At 36.7% G+C, this 24,229-nt stretch overlaps 1 protein-coding gene across 10 annotated transcripts in view; it reads right to left on the reverse strand.

The window, feature by feature from the left end:
- Positions 1–24,229, reverse strand: part of DLG2 (discs large MAGUK scaffold protein 2) — a 1,324,826-nt gene that overhangs the window by 865,790 nt on the left and 434,807 nt on the right. For 2 of the 10 annotated variants that reach the window (XM_053925685.1, XM_053925680.1), the window contains exon 1: positions 3,818–4,021. The exons of 7 other annotated variants lie outside the window; for them this stretch is intronic. In XM_053925685.1, coding sequence (XP_053781660.1) covers positions 3,818–3,895 — 78 coding nt within the window. In that variant the 5' untranslated portion in view covers positions 3,896–4,021. Of the gene's footprint in view, positions 1–3,817; positions 4,022–24,229 lie in introns of those variants that run through there. One more of the 10 variants, XM_053925684.2, reaches the window with a different exon arrangement.

Raw genomic sequence — 24,229 nt, forward strand, 5'->3', positions numbered from 1 at the left:
AAAAATGCTGACAGGGAGGTGAAGGTTTACAATGTCTTTAAACTCTTGCATATTATTATGCCAACAGAAATTGCACTTCAATTTATTGTAAAGCTTCTTCAGCTGCCCATTTACAGTAATACAATCTTGAGATTGACTAAACTAAGCAATTTTACTTGAAATGTGACAAAAGGATATAATAGGAAGACACTAACTTTATTATACAGGGTCAAATAAACAAAGAATAATTATTTGAATTAAGATATTCTATTCCAGCCAGGTTTTCTTGACTCATACTACTACATTTAAAATAATTTTATTCACAGGATTTGTTGGTAGGCAAAAACTATCTTTTTATTGAAAGAATAACAAGGAGCCTTTTGCTTTTCCTTTTTAGAAAAACGACATTGTGAATCACCTGGTATCTTTGGCTCGAAAGGAGGGTGCATCTACAATTGAAAAGCATTTAAGTCCTTTTTGATCAAGGACATCTTCAGTTTCTATAGGATAAGCAATGAGTACAAATGTCAATGTTTAGTTCATGATGATATGACAATTACTAGCTATTTAAAAGAAGTAATAGATGCCAAGACGATAGGTTGCTACACTAATCCAACTAAACAGGACAAATAGTGTAAATTCTTTAATAATAGGACAGACAAATGTCTATTCAAGATAGTTTAGACATAGTCATATCTGAAATCAGGAGGTTGAGTTACAGGATTGGTAACTTTGATTCCGTAAACCTCATGAATTTAGATTTTAATATACAAAGAGGAAGACAAGAGCGAACGGTAAATCACGTCACCACAAGACCAATACATGATGGGAGGATAGACAAGAATGCTAGAGACTCAAGGAGTCATTTTTAGAATGGGAAACCCAAGTTCAAATTCCAGCACTGATACTACCAATTCTGTGACCTTGGGCTAGCTACTATTCCTCTGGGACTTAAGAAAAACAATTCCAACATCAGAGGATTTCCATGAAGATTAAATGAAACTCTATGCATAAAGCAAGTGATACATAATGTGTGTGAACAGGGTCTACTGTTAACATTATTATTTTTGTGATTATTACTACATCCCATGCTTCTATTTAATTCTGTTGGCATTAGATGAAGTAAACAGTAGACCAGGCAACCATGAATAAGGCATACTGCATGTTTGGGGATGGCATTTAGGCTTGCACATTCCCAATTAGCTTTTCAATTAACCCCAGCCTTGAGGAATATACTTCCCAGACCACTTCTGAATGCTAAAATAGGACTGATGAGCTATTATGGATGCAGGTTGTTTTATTAGAGTAGAAAGAAATGAACTATGCTACCTATTGCAAAGCGAAGCTGAAATTTGCAGAGGATACTAAAACTAAATCACAATTACCGTCTGTGATACAGATTTATACCCCCCAAAACTAAAATATGCTGTTACTCTATCAATAGTTCTTTTGCATTTAAGTATACTAGTCATTTTCTAAATAAAACTCAATAATAATCTTATTTTATTCATCTTCCTTCATTTTACAATAAGCATGACAACATATAGTCAGTAGCACTTTATACCCCCTCTGTGTTTGCAATTATGTGATTTCTGATGTTATAGTGACACTTTATATACATTTATTCAGCTTTCTGTATCATTTCTTAACTGTATTCTCAGCTAAAGTATATTACTGAGCTCATTATACAAACAGTAATTCACAATAGTTGGCTTAAATAAGTCATGTGATAAAATTAGGTACACAGAATAAATCAACTATTTCCATCCAGCAAGCACTGATGGAGGGCCTTCATTGTTCAAGGCAGCCCACCTTTTAAATTATTCCAGGAATTCTGTGAATACAATTTCCATGGGGGAAAAGAAAAAACAGAGATGCCCTTTTCTTCTTAGTTATCATCACCTAGTACTCAAAATTAACTCCTCCTGGCTCCCCTGGCTAGTACAAGGGCATTAGAAATAATCATTTTTCATTTGTTTTTTATCATTCAAGGAACAACACTTCCATTCTCTAATGTTGATTCCCCTACTCTCTAAGATAAATAAAGAATTTAAAACCCTTAACCCCACAGTGGTTTCCTCTTCCCTGTTCTAAGCATTCATTAGCCTTCACAGAAATGAAAGGGAAATACCAGAGTCCCCTGACTGGCTTCTTCCCACACTTCAGAGATAGAATCCTGTGTTACTTTGTCAGGTCAACATCCTTTTAGGTTCTATACGCTAAATTTCATGGACTGCTTTTCTCCACATTCAGGCCCCAGCCTGAATTAAGTGTCACTAGAAGATTCAACTTCTCTTTGCATATTAATTTGGCACAAGGCATTATCTCCCAGTGGCTTTCAGAGTCATTTGTGGTCCCCGACAGTCCATACAACCTATAATTTTCAGAGGAAGAAGGCAGTTTTTCAAAATATTTGCTCCAATAAACAACCTACTTACAAGTCTTTTTCCTTAAAAATTACTTGAGAAGCAAAAAACCCCCAAACAAACAGACAACAGAAATCATTAAAACCCAACTGTTCAATATAAATGGTGCTGGTACATAACAATTACATTTGCAGTCTTTTTACCTGTGACATATAGAATGGAAAAGGGATCAATTCTACCCCACTCTTGCCTCTCCCTCCCCCACCAAAATGTCATTAAATAACTAGTTTGCCACCATTCTACAATCTTCAGTTCTGGGTATTCTAAAAGGTTACAACCCTGAGGTCGGAACTCCAGTGACGTTTTCTCTTTTCACACTACAAACAATTGTATCTTGGTTTATCACTGGATTCTTGTTCCTGTTATCAACATTCCTACTCTGAAAGAAACAAATAGCAAGTTAAATCGAAGGGACCTTCACAACAGAGAGGGAGGACTATGCCACAGGCCAACAAAGCCATCTCTGGATCAACCTCATGAGTAGATTTAAGGCAGAAAGGACACTGGACCAAAGATTGCATGCTTAGAGTAATACGAAAAAATCTCCATTTCCCAAAATTCTGTTACCTTTGGAAATTTCCCCAACATTTCCCCAATTTGAACCCTATCAAACTGGATTCATATTACCTAAATATGACAGCTTGGCTAGTGCTCCGAAACCAGAGGACACATTAGAGATACAAGCTGATAATGCATCTGAGGACTTACAGGCCATTTTCATTTCTTAGAGAATGATAACTAAGGAGGTCAATCTACATAGAGGTTTTCTTGAAACAACTAGTCATGCTGAATGAAAGAAATAGAGAGCCATCCTCTAAATGCCCATGGCTATGTGATTACAAAGACAATTCTTGCTCATTGTACACACTTTATAAATGATGGCTTTGCTGATTTGAAAAAATGTCAGACACCCCTGTGGAATCTGGTCAATGTTACTGAGAGTCCCCAATATGTACTCCTAGGACACCGACTGAGATGCAAGTACCGGAGAAAGGCTGAGGGATTTATCATGCCCCCTTCAGAACCAAAGACTGTAGTAATAAAAATAATGCAGTACAGCAACAAGTTTACTAGAGAGCTCCCTGAAGAAGCAAAAATTGCAGCTGCTCACGTGCTTTCACCCTATGTCATTTAAAGGAAAATTAAGTCTCTGTGGAGACCCTGTCTCAATGGATGATACCACCAAGTATTTATTTAGAATAGCTAATGATTCTATTTAACCCTGTATACTCCGCTCCTAAGTAGCTAGGCTCCAAAAGTCGTCCCTTCTGGAAGTGGCATGGACAACATTCCCAGTGAGAGGCAAGCTCTCACCCCGAGCTAATCAAGACTGCGTCTGTGCTCAGACTAGCAGTCCAGAGCAGGCAGCTGGCAAATAGGAAAGGTAATCTTCACCCCCACTTGCTCCATACCTTTTCGGATTTCGCCTTCCTGGCGTTGTGCACGAACCTGCGACCCAGCTTCTTGGCATACCAGATAGAGGCAAACATAGCGATGCTAATGGCAGAAATTCACAATGAAGCTGCTGCACGATTTCCCACCTCGGCTCCGGCTCCGAGACAAACGGAATCGGGCGGGAGCTGTCACTTGCAGGCTGTTGCTTTCCCCGTCCCTCTCATACTGGTTAGCGGAGGGAGAGGGTGGGAGGAGGGAGGGGTTGGGGGGGAAGGCGGTCCTGTTTGGCCAGTCTGCAGGTACATTTACATCCTGCCAGCAGGAGCTCCGGGCGAGGCGGGCGCTGCCTTCCTCGCCAGCTCACACAACCAGTCAGCTAAGTATCTGTCTGCAGTTCTTCGGCACCGTCACCACCAAAACTCCATGTGTGTCTGGAGGAAGGGAAGCCGCAGTCCACTCCTCCGGGAGGAGGCTCACCTCCCGCTCTAGGCTCCGGCAGCTAGACTCCTCGCTTGGCTTCCCTCTCTCCTGACGGTACGTACTGGCGGCAGTGGCGTCGTAGAGAGAGACCCACATACAGCCTCCGAGGTAAATCTGCCAAAACAGGAGCCGCCGGGCACAGGGGAGAGGCAGGGCCCCCACAAACCTGGCCCTGCGAACACAAACAGGTGTCCTTAGAGCCTGTATCCTGCTCCGATCCTCGGAGAATATGAGAATATCGGACTCTGGAAACAGAGAGTGGCGTCCTTACCCCTTCCTCAACTCCGTTTGGTCCAGGGGAAGTCATCTCTGCTCAGCCAGCCTTACCCATAGCTTACAAGAGTAACACTGTATTTTGGAGACTGGCCCGGGACAAATGACAAACTGAGCGGGAGGAAGTGTACTCTCAAGTGCCTGAATAAAGGTCCCCAAGTTTTCAAACTCATTGGTTCTACCTCTAAAGCAGCTGGGGCCTCTTTAATGAACACAGGTTTTCAGCATGGGGACTAGGGGATGGCGAGGAGAGTAAATCTATCTTTAAACCAACACAGAGCAATCTACTCTTTAAAAACAAACCAACCTTAAGTCTTCCTGCAGGGAGGGCCAGTGTGTGACACGTAGGACTGTAACACTGCCTTTGGGCAGGTAAATTTGTGATTTATGTCAGCTCTCACACGGTGCTCCTTTGCAGAATTTTCATGTTTGATTTTACCAGTAGGTGCTTTCAATTTCAGTTATCGTATTAGGGTTTGGACTGTGAGGCATTTAACAGGTAAAGTCAATTTTAAGGATTAAGTATTTTGTCCAGTGAGAGAGTATGTAAGCCTTTACCTAGAATACTAGAGAAAAAAACATTACTGGAAAATCTTCCTTCCAGTGACATTCAAACAAAATTCAATCCAGTAAATGTTTCCAGCTGACCTGAGAGAAATGTCCAAAGAATGGCAACACACTTACAGATACTTGGACTGGAACTCCCTTCTCGCACTATATGTCCCTTGAGGTTTACCCCCAAAGAGGTGTGGGTCTTTAGTCAACAGCAGGCTGTTTTAAAGGTATATCCGATATCCTCACAGGCAGGTGGTTAGTAAGCAGTATGGGATAGGACAATGGTAGTCAGAACACATGTCCCTGTTCATCACTAAGGTAACCTCGGTGCCTAGAAGAGTGCTTAGAAGCATTCGGAGTGTGTTTGCTGAATGAAAGAATGATCTGGGTTCTAACCCTGACCCTGCTTCTAACTTGTTTCTTTGTTCTGAGTCTGAGTTGCCTCATCTGTAAATTAAGAGAACTGGGCAGATGCTATTTAAGGCCCCTTCCTGCCCCATGAGTTTATATTGGGCTCATGCCTCTACATGTGAGTTCTGAACAGAGAATTGTCTGGTGGTCACCAGGGGCATAGACTCTGGTAAAACGACTCAGTGTCCTGAGAAGCCCACAGTGGCACCCTGGGGGCAGTCCAGACCCTTCTACCTCTGCAATACGCCTAGCTGCCACCTAGGGTTTGGTTTTGCCATCAGTTCTCGCTGTTGTTGCTCTGTGCGTTCACTTCTACGAATTCCACTTTCTTTCATTTCCTTTTGACACTCTTAGACAACCCCTGAAATTCTCCACATCACACCCTGTCCTCTTTGGAAGAAAAGTGCCATGGAAATCCAAATAAATAAATAAATAAATAAATAGTCCTGCTTAGTTTTCAAACAGCCACTCAGCAGGAACACAGCTTAGCTTAATATTGCCGTGTTGCTAAAGGCATTCATTATTTCTGCATCCACGTCTGTCTAAGCCCAGTTGCAGCTGAAAGACGATTCAGTTAACAGAAAAAAAGTAGATGAAAAGAAGGGCAGCAATTCTCCCTAAACTAATGAGTAAGAAAAATTCTGTTTTTAACATTTTAAGATGGAATCACACAATAAAGAGGTGAGAAAAAAATGTTGAGCTTTCAAACCACAGATATGAAAGGGGGGAATCAAAGAGTGTTAATTTACTCCTATGGGGCTGCCAGATCATAAAATAATTTTTGCACTTTCTTCATAAGTTAAGATTTCCTAGGTCACTAAAAGTGGGGCCTGGAGAGGTCTTTGATGTTTGATCGTTTTGTTGGTCGGTTTTACTTTTATATTAAAACTTTAATGAAACTTCTTCACACACCTGACCCAGGGCCTTTGTAAAACTTTTAAAGGACGGAGTTTTGAAGAAAATAAATTGGACTACCAGCTAAGATTATCTTAAAAATAACAATAACAACTACTGTTCCTCAAATAGGCAGTTGGTGGTAGAAAAGGCAGGCGGAGTAGGACATTTATAGTCAGGGCCCATGTTTATGTTCTGCGAAGGTTTAGCGTGATGTAGATATTCAAAACATATTTGCTGAATGTGTCTGTGACGAAGGAAAATCCACAACTTTAAAGACTAGAGAGTCAATCGGAGCCTATCCACAAATTTTCAGTTGTAAAAGTTTTTTGAAAGATGGACACCATTTAATGAAACGACGCCGTTGCCATAGTTACACAATGCTTTCCCCTGGGTTTCTGCACAGATGTGCCTGCTCCAAAGCGGGGCAGCTGCCACAGTAAATCCTAATGGTCTTTAACTATTGCTGTCCTGATTGAGATGAACAACTTTCGCAGTTACCTGTGTAAGGAAAACTAGTTTTTCAGATGCTTTCCATCTGTATATCATCAATACCTGGACAGACCTTTTCCTTTGTCATTTCATTTTTAATACCTCTCATATGACAGAAGCCTTATAGTACAGCTGAGTTTGAGATGCAACATTAATCCTTTTAAGCAGCTTTGGGTTCATGCCTCAACACACACACCATGTGAGCCTCCTCTGAGTTCTCAAGGTAAGTGCAATGTTTAAATCAAGCTATTAAGTATTATACCACCACATTTTCCGCTTAGCACATGAATGATTTTCTTTTTAAAATCATCTAGACATATCATAGATAATTATATAAGCAGACTAAACATTAAACCTGCGAAACCAATACCTACTAGCTTGAAAAACTATCTAGGTTAGGTGTTTAATATACACCAGAGAAAACACATGTTTGAGACATAAACAAGCTAATGTACAAAACTAATAAACATTCAAATATTTGTTTGATTTGTTTGCATATCTGATATGTATATTGCCCTTTGGTTAACATCTGGTATTAGTGCATTATTAAAATAGCAGGTGTAGGATATACACTATAGTAAATAGTATTACTAAAAATATATAAACATACCATTTAACTTCAGTTCATAGAAATGCCAAGATATTGATGTTAGATACCTCTGTAGAGGGTAGAGGAAAGGAAAGATAAAAATCAGTTACTTTTGCTCCATATATTGTGTATTATCTGGGTCTTCTACAATGATAATATATTCATATTTTACTTGTATGATTAAAAAGGTGAGCAATACTTCTTCACAAAAATATAATGATTATTTGCTTTACATCAAACACTGGGGGCCCCAAAATGAATAAGATACAATCCCTCCTCTCAGGAAGTCCTATATAGTTGGGGACACAGGTGTATAAAGAAAGAAATTTTAATGTAGTATGGCATATAACAGATATGTGAAAATTAAGTGAAAGCTCAGCAATAAAATTACTGTTTTTTTGGGGGGGTGCTTTCTATATTCTATAAGCCCAATAATAAGTGTTATCTATAAAAATTGCAATAATTTGTGTGAATGTATATAAAAGTCAAAGTAATGGCTAAGTCTCTCTGCATGATTTATCTGCACGGACAATAGAAAAATGGTCACTATAACTGTATGTGTATATATCAAAACCAATGTGTACAAACTGACGCACTTACAGACAGATGTACGCATAAAGCTGAAACTCAGACAAAGACAGTAGTACGGTGGTTACCAGAGGGAAGGGTGGGGGAGCAGTGAACGGTCAAAGGGGTCAAACATACAGTGATGGGGATGGAAGATGATGTGACTTTGGGTGGTGGGCACACGATGCAATGTACAGATAATGTATCATGGATACATATACTTGAAACCTATATAATCTTATTAACCAATGTCACCCTAACAAATTTAATTAAATGTGAAAAATTAAAATAAAATAAATAAAAATTAGGTTGTATTTTTCTTATTGATTTATAAAAATATCATATATTCTATACATTAATTCTGTATTTATTACATATGCTGAAAATATCTGTTCCTAACTTATGACTTGTCCTTTAAAGTCATTGTATGTTATTAGAGTCCTCAGCAAAATTTAAATGTACTGAAATTCACCAACATTTTCCCTATATATATATGTACAGGTTTGTATCTTAAAAATTTCCTCTATTCCAAGTTTATAAATGCATAATCTTATATTTTTCTCCTAAACAATTTAATTTTTTTCTTTTCACAAATAGGTTTTCAGTGAAAACATATATTGTGTGCAATAGGAATCTATCTGTCCCCGTCTGTATGGACGTCTTCCTCCCTCCCTTCCCTCCTCCCCTCCCTCCTTCCTTCTTTCCTTCCTTCCTTTTTTCTTTTTTTCTGCTAGTATATAAAAATGCTATTTCTTTTCCTTTCTGACTTGTAATGTTCCTAAGTCATATGTCTAGACCATGTGAGTATGCATATAATTGTTCTCGGTTCTTTTGTGGTTGTTCTATTTTTATTTATGTGTCAATACTACACTATATTGATTAGTATGCTTTAAATTTTGATACCCATTTCATTTGGTCTATTTCTTCAACTAAATCTTTATAAAGTTATATATTATGTGCCCAAAAACCCATGTTACTATTTTATAGGATTTTAGTACTATGTATTATAGAGTATATCCCCCCACACCTGCTATTATCTCTTGTAGTAGTTCTATTCCTCACCAAATCGGTCATTATTATCATCACTATTAGTTATTTTTTTTACAAGGAAAGGTTACTAAAACTAACTCCACATGCTATCAGTTTATTTTCTCATCATTATTTTTAGCAGCCCAATTCTTCTAAATGTTTTCTTTGTCAAGGTACGTATTTTAATAGTTAGTTTTTCAAAAATCTGTGATGACCTTTAAATACATTTCCTGAACTGTCTACATTCTCCTTAGAGTTTGAAGGATAGCATAGATAAACAGAGATTTTTAGAGTGACAATTATTTTCCCTCAGCATTTTGAAGATATCTCACACCGTCTTTGGGTATCTATGTATTTTTATGATAAGATGTCTGCTGTCAATCAAATTGCTACAGTGTAAAGCATGCCTCTTTTTCAGGTCTGTTTGAAGGTATTTTTTTTAGTTGTTTAACTGCATTTTCAACACAATATTTTTTTTCTAAAATTCTGCTTGGAACTCATTGTCATTCTTTAATCTGATGAGTTACAAAAAACTCATTATCTTTTCTAATATTCTTCTCCCTCATTCTCTCTATTGTTTCCTTCTAAAATCATGTTAGAGTTTTCCTGGACCATTTCATTTTATCTATCCTATTGCTTCATATATATCCTATTATTCTTTTTCTGTGTTTGCTGTTTTCATGGTTATATCCTCAGATCCAATTATTATTTTAAGTTTTAATCTACTGTTTACCTATCTAAGAATTATTCATTTTAAATAAATTAGTATATCTTTTTAATTTCTAGAGATTCTATATATCTCTTTTTTTAATCTACCCAGTCTTTTATCACAGTGTTGTTCTTTTATTAAGATTTTTATTCCATCCTGTATTATATTTTTAATTTAAAACATTTACTTTGTCGTGTTTATCTGATATGCATATTACCTAATCTTCTTGGAAGTCCAGTCACGCTGAGCCCACTCATGGTGGGCAGTCTCTGTAAGTCATTGCACATTTGTACTCTGAAATCTTCTTTAATAAGATACTACTTCCTGTGGGAGTCCCAGGGACCTGCAGTTGTGCAACTGTTGGTACAGACTAATTTTGCACATCTGCTAGTTGCCTGGAGATTTCACTAGTTCAGAAGCCATTTGGTGATTAATATTTGGTTTAGTGTTATTCGTTCCACACAAAAGGGTTAAACATACTTTTTATTTTCCTTTTCCACTCATAATAGAAACATGCTTTCTTATTGTTCTTCTGGTATAATAAATGAAGTTTTTTTAGAAGCTCTTTCATTAAATAAGAATGCTTTTAACTTCTGAGTTATATGCAGGTATTTCAGTTTCATTTCTCTTCCTTGGATGATTCTAAGGTCAACTGTCTTGCTCTGTATGAGCATCAGAATCTCACATCCTTCTCTTATGGGCCCTTCTTGAGTGCCACTTACTGCTGGGACACCATAGCCAGCTCAGGAACTCACTGCACTGGCAGTCATTTTATACAAACTCAACCAAGTCAAACTGGCATTAACCCAAAAACAAACTGGAGAATTTCATTGGCCTGCACATGAGGTTTTCCTATTTGATTATTAGCATGTCTGATAATACGATTTACTGTAAAATGTTGCATGCAAAAGATTCTGGGAAGTCACCTAATTAAAACACTATTCAAAAGTCACTATCATATAATAATTAATTACCTAAAGTTAGTAGTAAAGTAGACAACTACCACATTTGCCACCTTCGACAAGTAATGCCAAGTGTATAAAATGGGGTAATAATGGAAACCATTGTGTTGATTGCAAGTATCAAATCAAATAATACATGTAAAGTATTTAGACCTATACCTCGCATACATTATGGGCACAATAAAAATGTATTTTATGTATTTCTTCATCCTCTAATCTTCAGAGAAGACAAAAAGCACAACAGTTCAGAGAGAAAATGTGTATTTACTATTATGAAGGAGTAAAGAATGCTTTTATGTCTCTTTATGTTTGCATTTAACCATCCTCACTGTTAAGATGAGGATGTTTAAATCCTACCTTCTCTTTCAAAATTAGTTAAGACAACTGGTAAAAATCTTTCATAAATTTAAAGACTTTGGTTTCAAAGATGTCTCTTTTGAAAGGCAGATTAATATTTTCTTAAACTTTGTGAATATTTTTTAAAAATTTTTGACAGTCTTCTCAGAGACTCTCTTCTTTCTAAAAATCTTTCAAAATAAGGAAAACTCAAATTGATCCTGAACCACTAGTAATTCTGGATCCACATGCTGTGATTTGCCCACAGGCTTACAATTAAAGTATGCTACACGAGGGTGTAAACTGATAAGACAATGTCTATCAAAAGGAATGCAGAGCTGAGTGGATACAGGTAAGGAGCAAAGTAGAATATCATGCCAGAAGCCAAGAAAGAATGGGTATCTAATGAAATATGCAAGAACATTGACTTGGGAGTAAAAAAAAAAGCAGTAAACATAGTTTTCCTGAAATAGCTACACAATGCTAAAGGAAGCGTATTTGAATAATTTTGTTACAGAGGATTCAATTGAATTTCTTCAAATTTACATGCCTTGCCAAAGCATGCCACAAACACAAACATTTAAACAACACATTTAACCTGAGCCCTTTGGCACGGGGACTTTCTCATCAATTATAATTCAGTTAGATAATCCAGTATCCTAGCTATCTCAACAATGGAATCATTTCTATCCATAGAGGGGGTGTATTAATTTGGGAGTCAATACTCAGTTTTATTTTTATTTTTACCAGTTGTCTTACCTCTAGGTGTTGGGCTATATAATCAATTTTTAAATTCCTCTTAAACTCAAGTAATCTATTAGTCTGTGACATCATGGCCCAAGAATTGATGGGTAAAACAATTACCTTTTAAGTCCAATGGCCAATTTTTGATGAAGTTGTAGTCTTGCCATATTATCTTCTGGGTCTTTACAAAAGCATTCGGTTTCCCTGACGTACCCTGTGCACTTGTATCTTTGCACATGCTATTTACTCCGCCTTCAGTCCTAACCTTCCATTTTACTTCCTGCTCTCTGTCATTTACTTGTGAGAAATTCTTACACATTTTGTGAGACTTGGCTAAATAATTCTCTGTGAAACCTCTCCTGATCCCTCTAGACAGAGCCAATTTGTTCTGTTGCACTAAAACTAATGTTTCCTGTTGTACTTTGTACATATCTCAGGTTTAGTTCTTATTACATGTTTGTGATTACTTTGAACTCAAATGTTTTCCCTCTAAATGACAATTCAAGAAAATTCCTATGCCTTATTTATTTTTGTATCCTCAGAGATCTACATGGTCTTTTGCACATGGCAGGCACTTAGAAAACATTTGAATAATATAATAGATATTTGCTGAATGAATGAGCACATCACTTGAATTAAACTGCTTCATATTCCTGGGAGAAGAAAAGGCAGAAGAATATGGACACATTAAGCATTTATTATTACCCTCTATTTGTATTTTTACCTCATATTCACCTTCATGCTAAAAGAGATAAATCAAAGTCATTGTAAGGAAGGTTCTAAGTGCTTTGAAAAACAACGATTTGAAAGGTGAACGAATGAGACTTGTTGATGTGTGGTATACCAGCTGTCAGTTGTTTCACCTTGTCATTCCCCCGCTTCCGCAGAGAGATACAGGGTATCTTTTACAAAATTTTATAAATAAGACCATACTTATAAATAAATAAATAAACTCCCTCCTTTATTTCCTTAAAAATATCCACACCAATGGATATATTCAAACCATTCATTTTTCTTCCTGCCACCTACATAAAACAGAAACAACAGCTGTTGAAATCCTCAGTGCAAATGTCGTTAACAGATAGTGTTGCTGAAAATCTCCCTGATGTTAATTGCAACCTCTCTTCATCTTAAAGAACATATACGGTTTAAAGAAAGTATAATATTATCCTTCATGGCTAAATAGAGAGAAAAGGGAGGAGGCGACTGGGTAGGTTACCACTCAATATAAAATATGTTACCTTAAGCATCTGAAATGAAAGTATTTTGTCTTTAAGATAGAGATTTGCCCACTACGGTACTTAATGTACCTTATCTCAGTATTTATTTACCTACTAACTCTTTGTTATTTATTTAGGTTCTTTTAAACTTAACTTGACTCACTTTTGAAATATGTTGAATTTAAAAGAGAATTGATTACCAGGATCAACAAAAATAAGGCTCATTATCCACAAATAAGTAACATACAATGAAATATAATAAAATGGATTAAAATAGAATACTCATTTGAAATATATTGAAAAAAGAATCATGTTAATACAATGAAAAAGTGAAATAAAAATGAGAAATAATTTTAAAAGTATAATTGAAAAGAGAATTAATGTTTCATACTCTACTTACAAATTGTTTATAAGTATTTATTTTCAACATTTCTTACGTGCCATCTTAAGTATCGCACACTTTGGAAAATATTCCCATCTCATTTAATCATTTGAAAGCCTCTGAGTCAGATAATATCTTCTTTTTATAAATTAAGAAACTACATCTAAGAAATTAAGTAACTTTTCCAAGCCCATATTCTCCTAGAAAAAAACTAGGCTTTAATCCTGGTTCTCCCTCATTCATTTCTCAATTTTGAAAACGTGTCTGGTCTTCGATAGCCCTACCTTTTAGACATAGTGTAACAATACGAGAAATAACATGTAATGGCTTATGATGAAATAAAAGTACATGAAATGAAGAAGGGGCAAGTGCCATGAGTTCAGGTAGCACTCACTAGCCCATGGCTGGAGTGGGGAAGGTGGGCTTTCTACAGGAGAGAAAATTTGAGCTGGGCCTTAGAAAACAGGTCAAAACAAAAGGTGCATTTATGTACCAGAGGCAACAGCATGAATAAAAGTAAAAATGTTGGAAATCATGAGAAGTGTCTGAGGAAGAGTGGGAAATGAGGATGAAAGGGTTACAGCCATACTGTAGTCAGGCAATGCCAGTCAATGCCTAGTCATGGCACATCTGGTCAGAGCTGGGGATTCGGGAGATAATGGGGTCCTAATTAGTGTGATGGTGGTAGGAAAAAAGGGCAAAGAGCAATGTAAGAAACATTCGTTCTTGACACCCTAGACTAGTTTTAGATCCCCGACTCACTCCATTAGCACAGTACATTACTTTTCACAATGTTTATCAAACTGACAATTATCTATTTCGTATATGTATTTTCTTTGATTTGCTTGTGGGGCATCCCAAGAAAGCCATGTTTGCCTTTTCATCATTAACTTCCCTGGGCCTAACAAAGTGCCTGGTGCAAAACAGCCCACTGAAAGGATTTACAAAATGCATGAGTGAAAGAAGGAATAACTCAGGAGATAGAACCTATAAAATGTGACAGGTGCTTTACAGGCTGAGCACATGGAGTCAAAAGCAGCTGAAGATCTGAGTCCAGGGGACTTGGAGATGCCTCTAAGGCAAAGGAAAAATTTGCTTTAGAGAACCCTCTTCTTTCATTTTACTTTCTATTTCTCCCTTTGTCTCATTATAATTTTAAGTATTCTCATTTTATATTATCTGCCTGAAACTTTCATTAACGAATTTCTTAGAGATTTAATTCACTCATTTTTTAACCCTGCTGATTCTTTTTCATGGTCAGTGGTTTCCAGGTGAGGGCTCCAAATTTTCTTTCTAAACTCTTCTAAAGCAGATGATTTTAAAAATAAGGGGGAAGGGAAATAAAGGATAAATAAACAAATGGGACCACATCAAACTAAAAAGCTTCTCTGCATAGCAAAGGAAACTATCAATAAAATGAAAGAGAACCCACTGTATAGGAGAACAGATTTACCAATGATACATCTGATAAGGGGTTAATTTCCAAAATACATAAAGAAATTATACAACTTAACACCAGGGAGACAAACAATCCAATTTTTTTTTAAAAAAGGCAAATGATTTGAATAGACACTGCTCCAAAAAGGACATGCACCAATAGACATGAAAAAATGCTCAAACAAAATAAAACCAGGGACATGCACTCGCAGAACATAGAAGATGACTCCTCTGAGAGGAGTGGGGGGTGGGGGCTGGAAGAGATTAATCGAAGAACACACATCCCTATGTACAAAGCCCATGGACACACAGCAGTGTGGGAAGGCCAAGGATGGGGAGGCTGGGTGGAGAGGGTGAAAGAGGGGACACCTGTAATAGTGTAAATAACAAAAAAAAAAAGAAAAAAGAAGTGTTGTTGCAAATAATTTGATATTTTCTACTTCAGTGTGCTCTAGGGATTTTAATCTATGCCTTGAGGGTTTTCACATCCATACAAAAAATAGAAGTAGTGATGGTGTGTTAACATTTAAATATGTTTAAGTTGCAATAATCCCAGAAGAGGCAGCAGTATATATGTCTGCTAAGCAATAGGATAAAAAAAATCCTTCCTCCTTTCATCCATTTGTTCAACACTTACTTGAGTATTACTATTCTCCAGCCATGTTTTCTAAGCGATGGGATAAAATAATGAACTAAACAGACAATAATCCCTAATTTTTGGAGCTTACATTTAGGTAGGTGAAAGGTAATGAGAAAGATTATAATGGGCTATACATGTTAATTATATTCATATATAGTTCATTAAATATTGATACATGCTAAACAAAAAATGAAACAGGTAAATGGAATAAAGGGTTGAAAGTAGTTAAATTTTTTGAGAAGTTGATTAAGGTAAATCTCAATGAAAAGTAACTTGAGTAAAGACTGTAAGGAAATGAGAGTAAGCCAGAAGGATATCTGAGGAAAGAATATTCTATGTGAGGTCCTTAAGAAGGGACCTAGGGCTGGTGTGATGACAGTAAGGAGTCACTATGGCTAAAGCAGAGGGAGGAGAAAGATGGTGCCGATGAGGTCAGACAGAGAGGGGAGTGAGGGGGAAGATGGAAAGCAGGTCTTGTAGGCCTCCCAGCTGTTGTGGACTCTTGGCTTTTGCTGTGAATGAGGTAGGAAGCAATTTCAGAGTAATAACATGATATGACTGATGTTTTAATAAGATCACTCTTGCTGTAGTCTTGAAAATTTGAAGGAGTGTGGGTCAAGGCTGAAAGCAGAGAAAACAGTTTAAAAAAAAACTATTGCAATTACCAAGTTTAAAGGTAATGGTAGCTTGGACAAAACATGGAAATAAAAAGAAACCAGCGGTTAGGTTCTGGACATATTTTGAAGATAGTAGCTGTGGGGTATGAGGGAGAGGGAGCAGGCAAGGAGGACTGCAAGCTGTTCGCAAGAGCAGCTAGAATGCTAAACTTCTGATGAGCTGAAATACAGGGCATGGATAGAGCAGATTTTTCAGGAAAAATAAAACTTTCAGTTTTGGACATGTTAACTTGGAGTTATCTTTTAGACATCTGAGTGCAGATATCAAGTAACCTGCTGGATGTACAAGTCTAGCGTTACAAAGATATCAGAATATAAATGGTATTTAGAGTCAAGAGATAGTGAAGAAGCTCAAAGACCAATCCTCGAGCATTTTGACATTTCCAGTTATCTACTGAATGCATGGTTTCCTTACTGAACGGCGACATCTGTGAAAGCAATGCACAGAGTCTTCAAAAGGACAAGAAAATTGAGAGTCTAGGCCATGGAAGTGGTTATAATGAATTTCCACGGGACTTAAGCTGGGTAAAAAGGATGTATTCTAGGAGAGAGGTAAGAACCAGGAAAAAAAAAAAAAAAGATAAGCTCAATGAAATGGTGAGGGCTAAAAAATTGTTGAAGTAAAGTTACATACAGATGTTTGAAGTTTGTGTTTGGATACTACATTTTATGTGGTTATTATACTTATCAAAGCTAATGTTTATCAAGTTTTTCATATGAAGCAAACACAACTACTTATCTCCTTAAACCTTCAGAAAATTGTAGGAGGTGGCTGCAGTATACACATACATAGACTCAGAGAAATTAAGCAACTTTCTGGAGGCCAATGAACTAAGCAGCAGAGTCTGAATGCCAGCCAACATCTGACTGGAAATTAGGAAACCTTCTAGTCAAGATGGTGGCAGAGGTAAATGTGAGACTCAGGACTTCCCACAGCCACGTCAAAATCACAACTGAACTACAGAACAACCATTATTCAGAACCCCCCCAAATCGAGTTGAACAGAGGTCCTACAACTAAGAATTTAAAGGAGAAACGACATCGAGACTGGTAGGAGGGGTGGAGAGAGGGAACAGGTGGTTTCATACACAGGTGTGGCAGTTAAAAATTGGGAGGAATATCTAGCTTCTGAGGTTTCCCCTGAGGAGCCAGGGGTCCCAGCCCCAGATCAGAAGCCCTAGTTCAGGGGGCCAGTGCTGGGAACAGAAGTCCGCTTAACTTGTGTCTGTAAACACCAGCAAAGTTTGTGGCTCTATGAGCTCAGCAGTTCCTCTTAAAGGGCTCCCATATAAACTTACTCAGACTCGCTCGCTCTGAGCTCCAGTGCCGAGGCAGCATCTTAAAAGGTGTCAGGGACATATGGGGAGGCACTGAATTGCCTGGCTTCAGGATTAGGGCTGGAAGGGCAGCTTTCTCCCAAACAAAAATGCTGCCATCGTTCCTTTGCTGAACCCTCCCCTCACGGAGCTGGCAGACAAATGCTGTATCTGAGTCTCCATCGACATGGCTCACACTATTTGAACCACCCTGGCGATTTCATGAGACTCTGCCCCACTCAACTTGTGGGCCCACCCAACCATTCCCCATGGCTTTCCCATACAAATGACCAGTCTTGGCTCATGCTTCAGATTTCCTAAAATCTCCCAAACAAGCAGCATCTGACCTCTGCATGGTTGCCCACCTTGAGGGAATAGGTATGCTCCTGTTACCAACTGACCTGAGAAAAGTGTCCAGCCAGTGATAGAAAAATATGTAAACGTGTAAATGTAAAATAATACAATTGCTTTGGAAAAGTTTGGCAGTTTCTTTAAAAGTTTCACTATATCTACAACATGATCCAGCAATTTCACTCCTAGGCATTTACCCAAGATAAATGGAAGCGTATGTTCATTTAATGATTATATGCAAATTTCATGACAGTCTTATTTATAACAACAAAAAACTTGGGGAAGAGAACAAATGTCTATCAACAGATGAATATACAAATTGAGTTACAGTTATCCAATGAAGTACTACATAGCAATAAAATGAAATGAACAATTGGTATCAGCACAAGTATGAATGAATCCCAAAATAATCAAGCTGAGTTTAATAAGCCAGACAAAAAAGAGCAGATATCATATGACTCCATTTATATAAAATTCTACAAAATATAAACAAATCCATGGCAACAAAAAGCATCTCAGTCGTTGACTGGTGGCAGGGTAAGAGGAGAGAAGGTTTACAAAAGGACACAGGAGACTTTAAGTGGTGATAGATTCCTCATTGTCTTGATTGTGGTAATGGATGGACAGGTGGTGGCATACATCAAAACCTATCAAATTACATGTGCCGAATATGAGTGGTTTATTGAATGTTAATTACCCTTCAACAAAGCTGTTAAAAACATAAAAAGACACTAAGCATGTAAAACGTGAATATATTTGGTTTTCTTAAAAAGAAGGGTCAAAAAAGACAAAATTACATGATTCAAAAAGAAATATAAAACAATGAAGAAAGAAGAAACTGGGACACTTTAGCAAAAACTATTTTCCTTTTTATGCTACCACTGTCTAATTTCTGTTCTCCTCCTTCCATCTCACCTCCTAATGAAATGTCACACCTGTCCATTCCTAGCATCATTTAACATTTAGTAACAGCAATTATCAACAGTGTAGTATGGGCATATGTTTCTGCCTGGCCTACATTACAAGTGGATCAATAAAGAATTTAAGAGAACCCAATTAATTCTATTTCTTTTCCATTTTACTTAGTTTCTATTAGGTACAGAAACAGACTTAACCATGGTACTTAATTTTGATTTCAAAAATTGATTTTTACTCTATTTTCTGCATTTGCTTAGGAAACAAAGTTTTCGAAGTCTAGTAATCTCAGCAGTCTTTGGCAGACCAACCGTTCTAAGCAATCCTGGGAATGCTCTGTGTTCATTTTCTTTGCCCAAATGCAAGAAATTAGAGGTGTTCACCCCACCCCAATTTGGAAAGGAAAAAAAAAAGTTATTGCATTATGCATGCAATAACATACTAGAATCTCAGCCTACTTTCCATTGAGAATTTGAAAATATGTTCAAGGGCTTAATAGCAAATCTAAATTAGGGACTCCACATCCAGGAACATTTGGGAATTTAACTGCATCATGTTGGAAACCCTTCCCTGATGGGGAAGGACTGCTTCAGATTCAGGAATGTGAGCCAAAATGATCAATTTGTTTCCTGTCCCCACAGCTCAAATTACATTCTTGATTCGGTAACACTGAGCTCTTTCCAGCACATCCATTAAGGGAACTTGGCTCACGTTGAGGATGTCTGTAGGACCGTGCCTATGAGAACAACCATACCCCTCGCCAGGGGAGAGTGGAACACCGGGTTCTGAGCAGGAGGGCCTTCGTCTCAGTGTTGTAACACTGTACGAGAAGTCTGCTGACCCATCTGATGCCAGATATCTCAGGCATTTGGATAGAATAAATCCAAGCTCCCTCAGCTCACTCACTGAAGCTCCATGGACTACATTTAAATGAGCTTATTTAGAAACACCAGTAAGTAGCTATCCTCCAGAAATAAGAATATTAGCAAGTAGTTATGTAGGGAAGTAACGCATCAGAATCAGGTAGACTTGACTCAGACATGGCAGAAGAACCTCCTAGTTGTTACCCTAAAATATCACCATCAATTCATGGTGCTTTTTACCTAAGAATGTTCTCAGAGGCTGTTCTCATGTAACTCACATATTGTAATAATATTTATCACTTGATATGTGCAAGGCATTGTGCTAAGCACTTAACATGCAGCTCACACCTCATCACAGCTTTGCAAACTCAGAAATTAACTGAACATTTTTGTGCGGATCTAATGGGTCGCTGTTCTTTGGTCCTTGTGTTTTAAGTACACCACGTACACTCTCTCCTTAGGGCTTGTGTTTTGCTCTGACGGCTGCCTGGGAACCTCATTTCCAGATATTCATGTGATCACTCCCTCACCTCCTTCATGTCTTTACTAAAGTATCACTTTTTAATAAAGCCTTTTGTTGTTATTGTTCTCTTTTCATCCTTGAGCATTGCATGTATCAGCACATAGCATCATACGTCACTTATTTCTTCTTCCACCACCCTCATTAGAATGCAAGCGCTATAAAGACAGGAATTTTTACCCTTTTCGTTCATCAGCTAGAATGATGCTTGCACACTGGAGACACCTTCAAATATGTGGAAGTGGTAAGTGGAAGCAATGTGGTTTGAAGTGAAACCACTTGTTATCGTTAATAAGAAGGCTACAAAGTAAAATCTTTAAATAAATTCATGTTCTTAGTTTAACCAATACTTGTGCTCAGATAATTTCATCCAAACATACTTTGCAAGCAACCTGCTAAATGATTTAGCTAAGTGGGCAGTACTTCTGAGTTTATTAGCAGGTATTAGGTGCAAAAACACTGTGTGATAACCTGGACTTTGCCCTCCTGCAATGTCCAGTCTTGCTAGGAGAGACAACATAATCTGAAAGAACTAGAAGATGATATATTAAATAGTTATTGTTTATTCATTCATTCACGTAACGAATATTAGCTTCATGTGCTTTCTGGCCTAGGTGCAGGAGGCATAGTTCCTGACTTTAAGGAGTTTACTCTCTGATAGAAGAGGTAGGCTGGTACAAGATAAAACTTGCTCAGTGTACTAAAACTTGATAAATGGAATAAAATGTGCTAAAATTGAGTAAAGAGAGAAAATGCCTTGAGAGTTCATAAGAGGGAGAAGTTACAAAGACAGTTTATTATCAAGTGCTAAACAGAACGTGATCAAATGACAGACTGTATGGGAGAGACGATGAAATGCTATTGCCTATCACTCTTGCAGCTGAAATACACCGGGGATTTTGGTAAGCTTTCATGCAGAAAATAACATACGCCAGGACTCCTATTTCTCTTAGCTCCCTGCGAAAGGGCACTGAGCATTACACAGAGTGCACCCCTGCGTGATCTTGCCAGCTGTTCCTGAGAGCAATTCTGTAACCTCAGTTTTGTTGTTCCCTCCCAGGTTTTGCAAACAAAATAAAAAGAAAGTTTACTATTAATTTTCCAAAAGTTAAATTTCTACTTAATTCCATGTAAATTACAAAACCAAAAAATCTCAACACAAGTTGTTACATCACACCTGAAGGCTTGCCTTTCAAAAAATAAAGACAATGAAATCATATTTCAACTCTTTGTCTTATTTTTTTCAGATTCTACAAGTGCTACTAATTAATGTAGAAAACTTAAAGTAAAATTTACCTGTAATTCTGTTATCTATGTAATTGCTAGAAAATCGGCATGTTACCTTCTGTACATAGGTGCACATATAGATGCAGACTTAGTGATAAACGTAGCTGCTGTTGTGGTTACTGATTATAATTTGCATAATGTTTTACCCATTACTGTAACATATTGTACCATAAATCAATATGCTTCAAAGACATTTCTTTTAGCTCCATGATATTCCATCTCATGGATGTGTAACTATTATAAATAATTCTTTCTCTTCCTTCCTTCCTTCCTTCCTTCCTTCCTTCCTTCCTTCCTTCCTTCCTTCCTTCCTTCCTTCCCTCCTTCCTTCCTTTTCATTCTTTTCTTTTCTTCTTTCTTTCTTTCTTTCTTTCTTTCTTTCTTTCTTTCTTTCTTTCTTTCTTTCTTTCTTTCTCTCTCTCTCTCTCTCTCTCTCTCTCTCTCTCTCTCTCTCTCTCTCTCTCTCTTTCTTTCTTTCTCTCTCTCTCTCTCTCTCTCTCTTTCTCTCTTTCTCCCTCTCTTTCTCTTTCTTTTCTTTCTTTCTTTCTTTCTTTCTTTCTTTCTTTCTTTCTTTCTTTCTTTCTTTCTTTCTTTCTTTCTTTCTCTTTCTTCTTTATTTCTTTTGCAGAGTGAATTTTTAATGTATTTTTCCATTACCATTTAAGTATACAAAAATGTTCACTTTTCTGACCATTTCTCTAGGATGAATTCCTAGAATAAGAAAAAAACGGTGAAAGCCTTTTAAAGAATTCTATTAAGTGTTGCCAAATTGTCCTCTAAAATGTTTCATGGTAAAACTCCTGTCCAGGAGTATACTGGAGTGATTATCTTCCCACCTTCTTGTCACCTGGAGTATTGCCATATTGCTTTCCCAAATTAATGCCCATTTATATTTTTATTTACATTGTTTTAAATGTTGATTTTTAGACTGCTTTAAGAATGTACTTAATTTATCTTAATATTTACAAATTAACTAGGATGTTGGTGATTTTTATATTGATTTGTTAGTTAGGCATAACTAACAAATTAGTTAGGCATAACTGTCTCTTTTTTTTGTATGTTTTAAACATAGTATAAATGCCATGGCTGGTGTGGCTCAATTGATTGACTGCTGGCCAGTGAACCAAAGGGTCACTAGTTCAATTCCCAGTCTGGGCACGTGCCTTGGTTGTGGGTCAGGTCCCCAGTAGGGGGCATGTGAGAGGCAACCATGCATTGATGTTTCCCTCTCTTTCTCCCTCCCTCCCCCTCTCTCTAAAAATAAATAAATAAAATCCTTTAAATAAAATAAGAGACTTCTCTCCCCTCCTTTTAAAAAAATAAACATAGTATATTAAATTTTGTATGTAATCAAATCTATTTCTGTCTTCCTTTGTGAATTCTGTGATTGCATCTATGATTTTGAAGTCCTCAAAGCTAAGATCAAGTAATTACAAACTTTTTAATGGTTTTATATTTACATTAGCTTGTTTATATATCTGTAATTAACTTGGTGTTTGATGATAGAAATAATTTTAGTTTATTGAATGAAGACTCTTTGCCAAATAGTATATAAATTCTCTATATGAATTATCTCCTATTTAATCTTTATAGCCACCATGTGCCTATTATTTATATTAAGTTATTAGGCAATCACTATTACTGTCCCTGTTTTATACATGAGGAAACTAAAGTTCAGAGAGAGCGATTTACTTATCCACGGTCAAACGACTAGTAAGCTATGTAGCTGGTGTTTGAACTCTGGCAGTCCCTAGAGCCTTTTCTTTTAACTATTATTTTTATGCTAATGTGGAATGGCTCTAACTTAATTTTTCAGCAATTTATCAATTTCATGAATATGTATCAATTTTTGAATATGTTCTCTCTGATTTTTATTGCTTCTTTCATTATATAGGACATTCTAATTCACAGTTAGCATTTTGTTGAATCAATCTGTCAGCCAGTTCGTGCACTAGTGCTGTACCATTGCTTAACTATTGCAGCTTTGCAATGTTTATTAATATAGTAGGGCAAATAGACCATTTACCATTCTACCTTTTGATGAGTAACATTACTCTTACCATCCATTTATGTTTTAATCAAACATATTATCCTTTTGTTAGTTTCAAATATTTTATTATTTGGTCTAAAATGGAAAAATTTTATATTTTTAATTGCACATTTAATGTTCAGGAATATGATTATCTTGCTATTCAGGCAAATTGCTTTTGACATCACTTGGTAAAATTTTGTATTTTTCTTTATTTATATCCTATATAAATGATGCTAGAGTTATTCCTAGGTATGTTGTACTTCTTGATGTTATTGTAAATAAAATATTTAAAACTTGCCTTATATCAGGCCATTCCCTTGAGCTTTCAGCAAAAATAATTAATCTTCTCTTTGATATATCTCACTCTGTTTTATGTTATTTCTGTGGTCATACTTTAAATAATGTTAAAGCATAATAGTTATGACAGCTATTCTTCCCTTTTTCCCATCTTTAATAAGGATTCTTTTAGTCTTTCAACATTAAGTGTCACAGACATTGTTAGTTTGAGATAGTTATTATTTCCAGTGTTAAAATGTAGCCTTTTATTTTTTGTCTTCTAAGAACTTTTGTCAGGAATGAGTGTTGAATTTTATCAAATTCCTTTGACATTTTAGAATGATACTTTTTTATTTCTTTCATGTTTAGATGATATGTTTAGAGAAATAGACTTCTAATTAAACCATCTTTGCCTTCTTTGGATTAAATCCTACTTATTTTTCACAGATGATTCTTCAATTGATACTACATT

This window comes from Desmodus rotundus, chromosome 5 (genome assembly GCF_022682495.2).
Source record: "Desmodus rotundus isolate HL8 chromosome 5, HLdesRot8A.1, whole genome shotgun sequence".
Classification (NCBI taxonomy): Eukaryota; Metazoa; Chordata; class Mammalia; order Chiroptera; family Phyllostomidae; genus Desmodus; species Desmodus rotundus.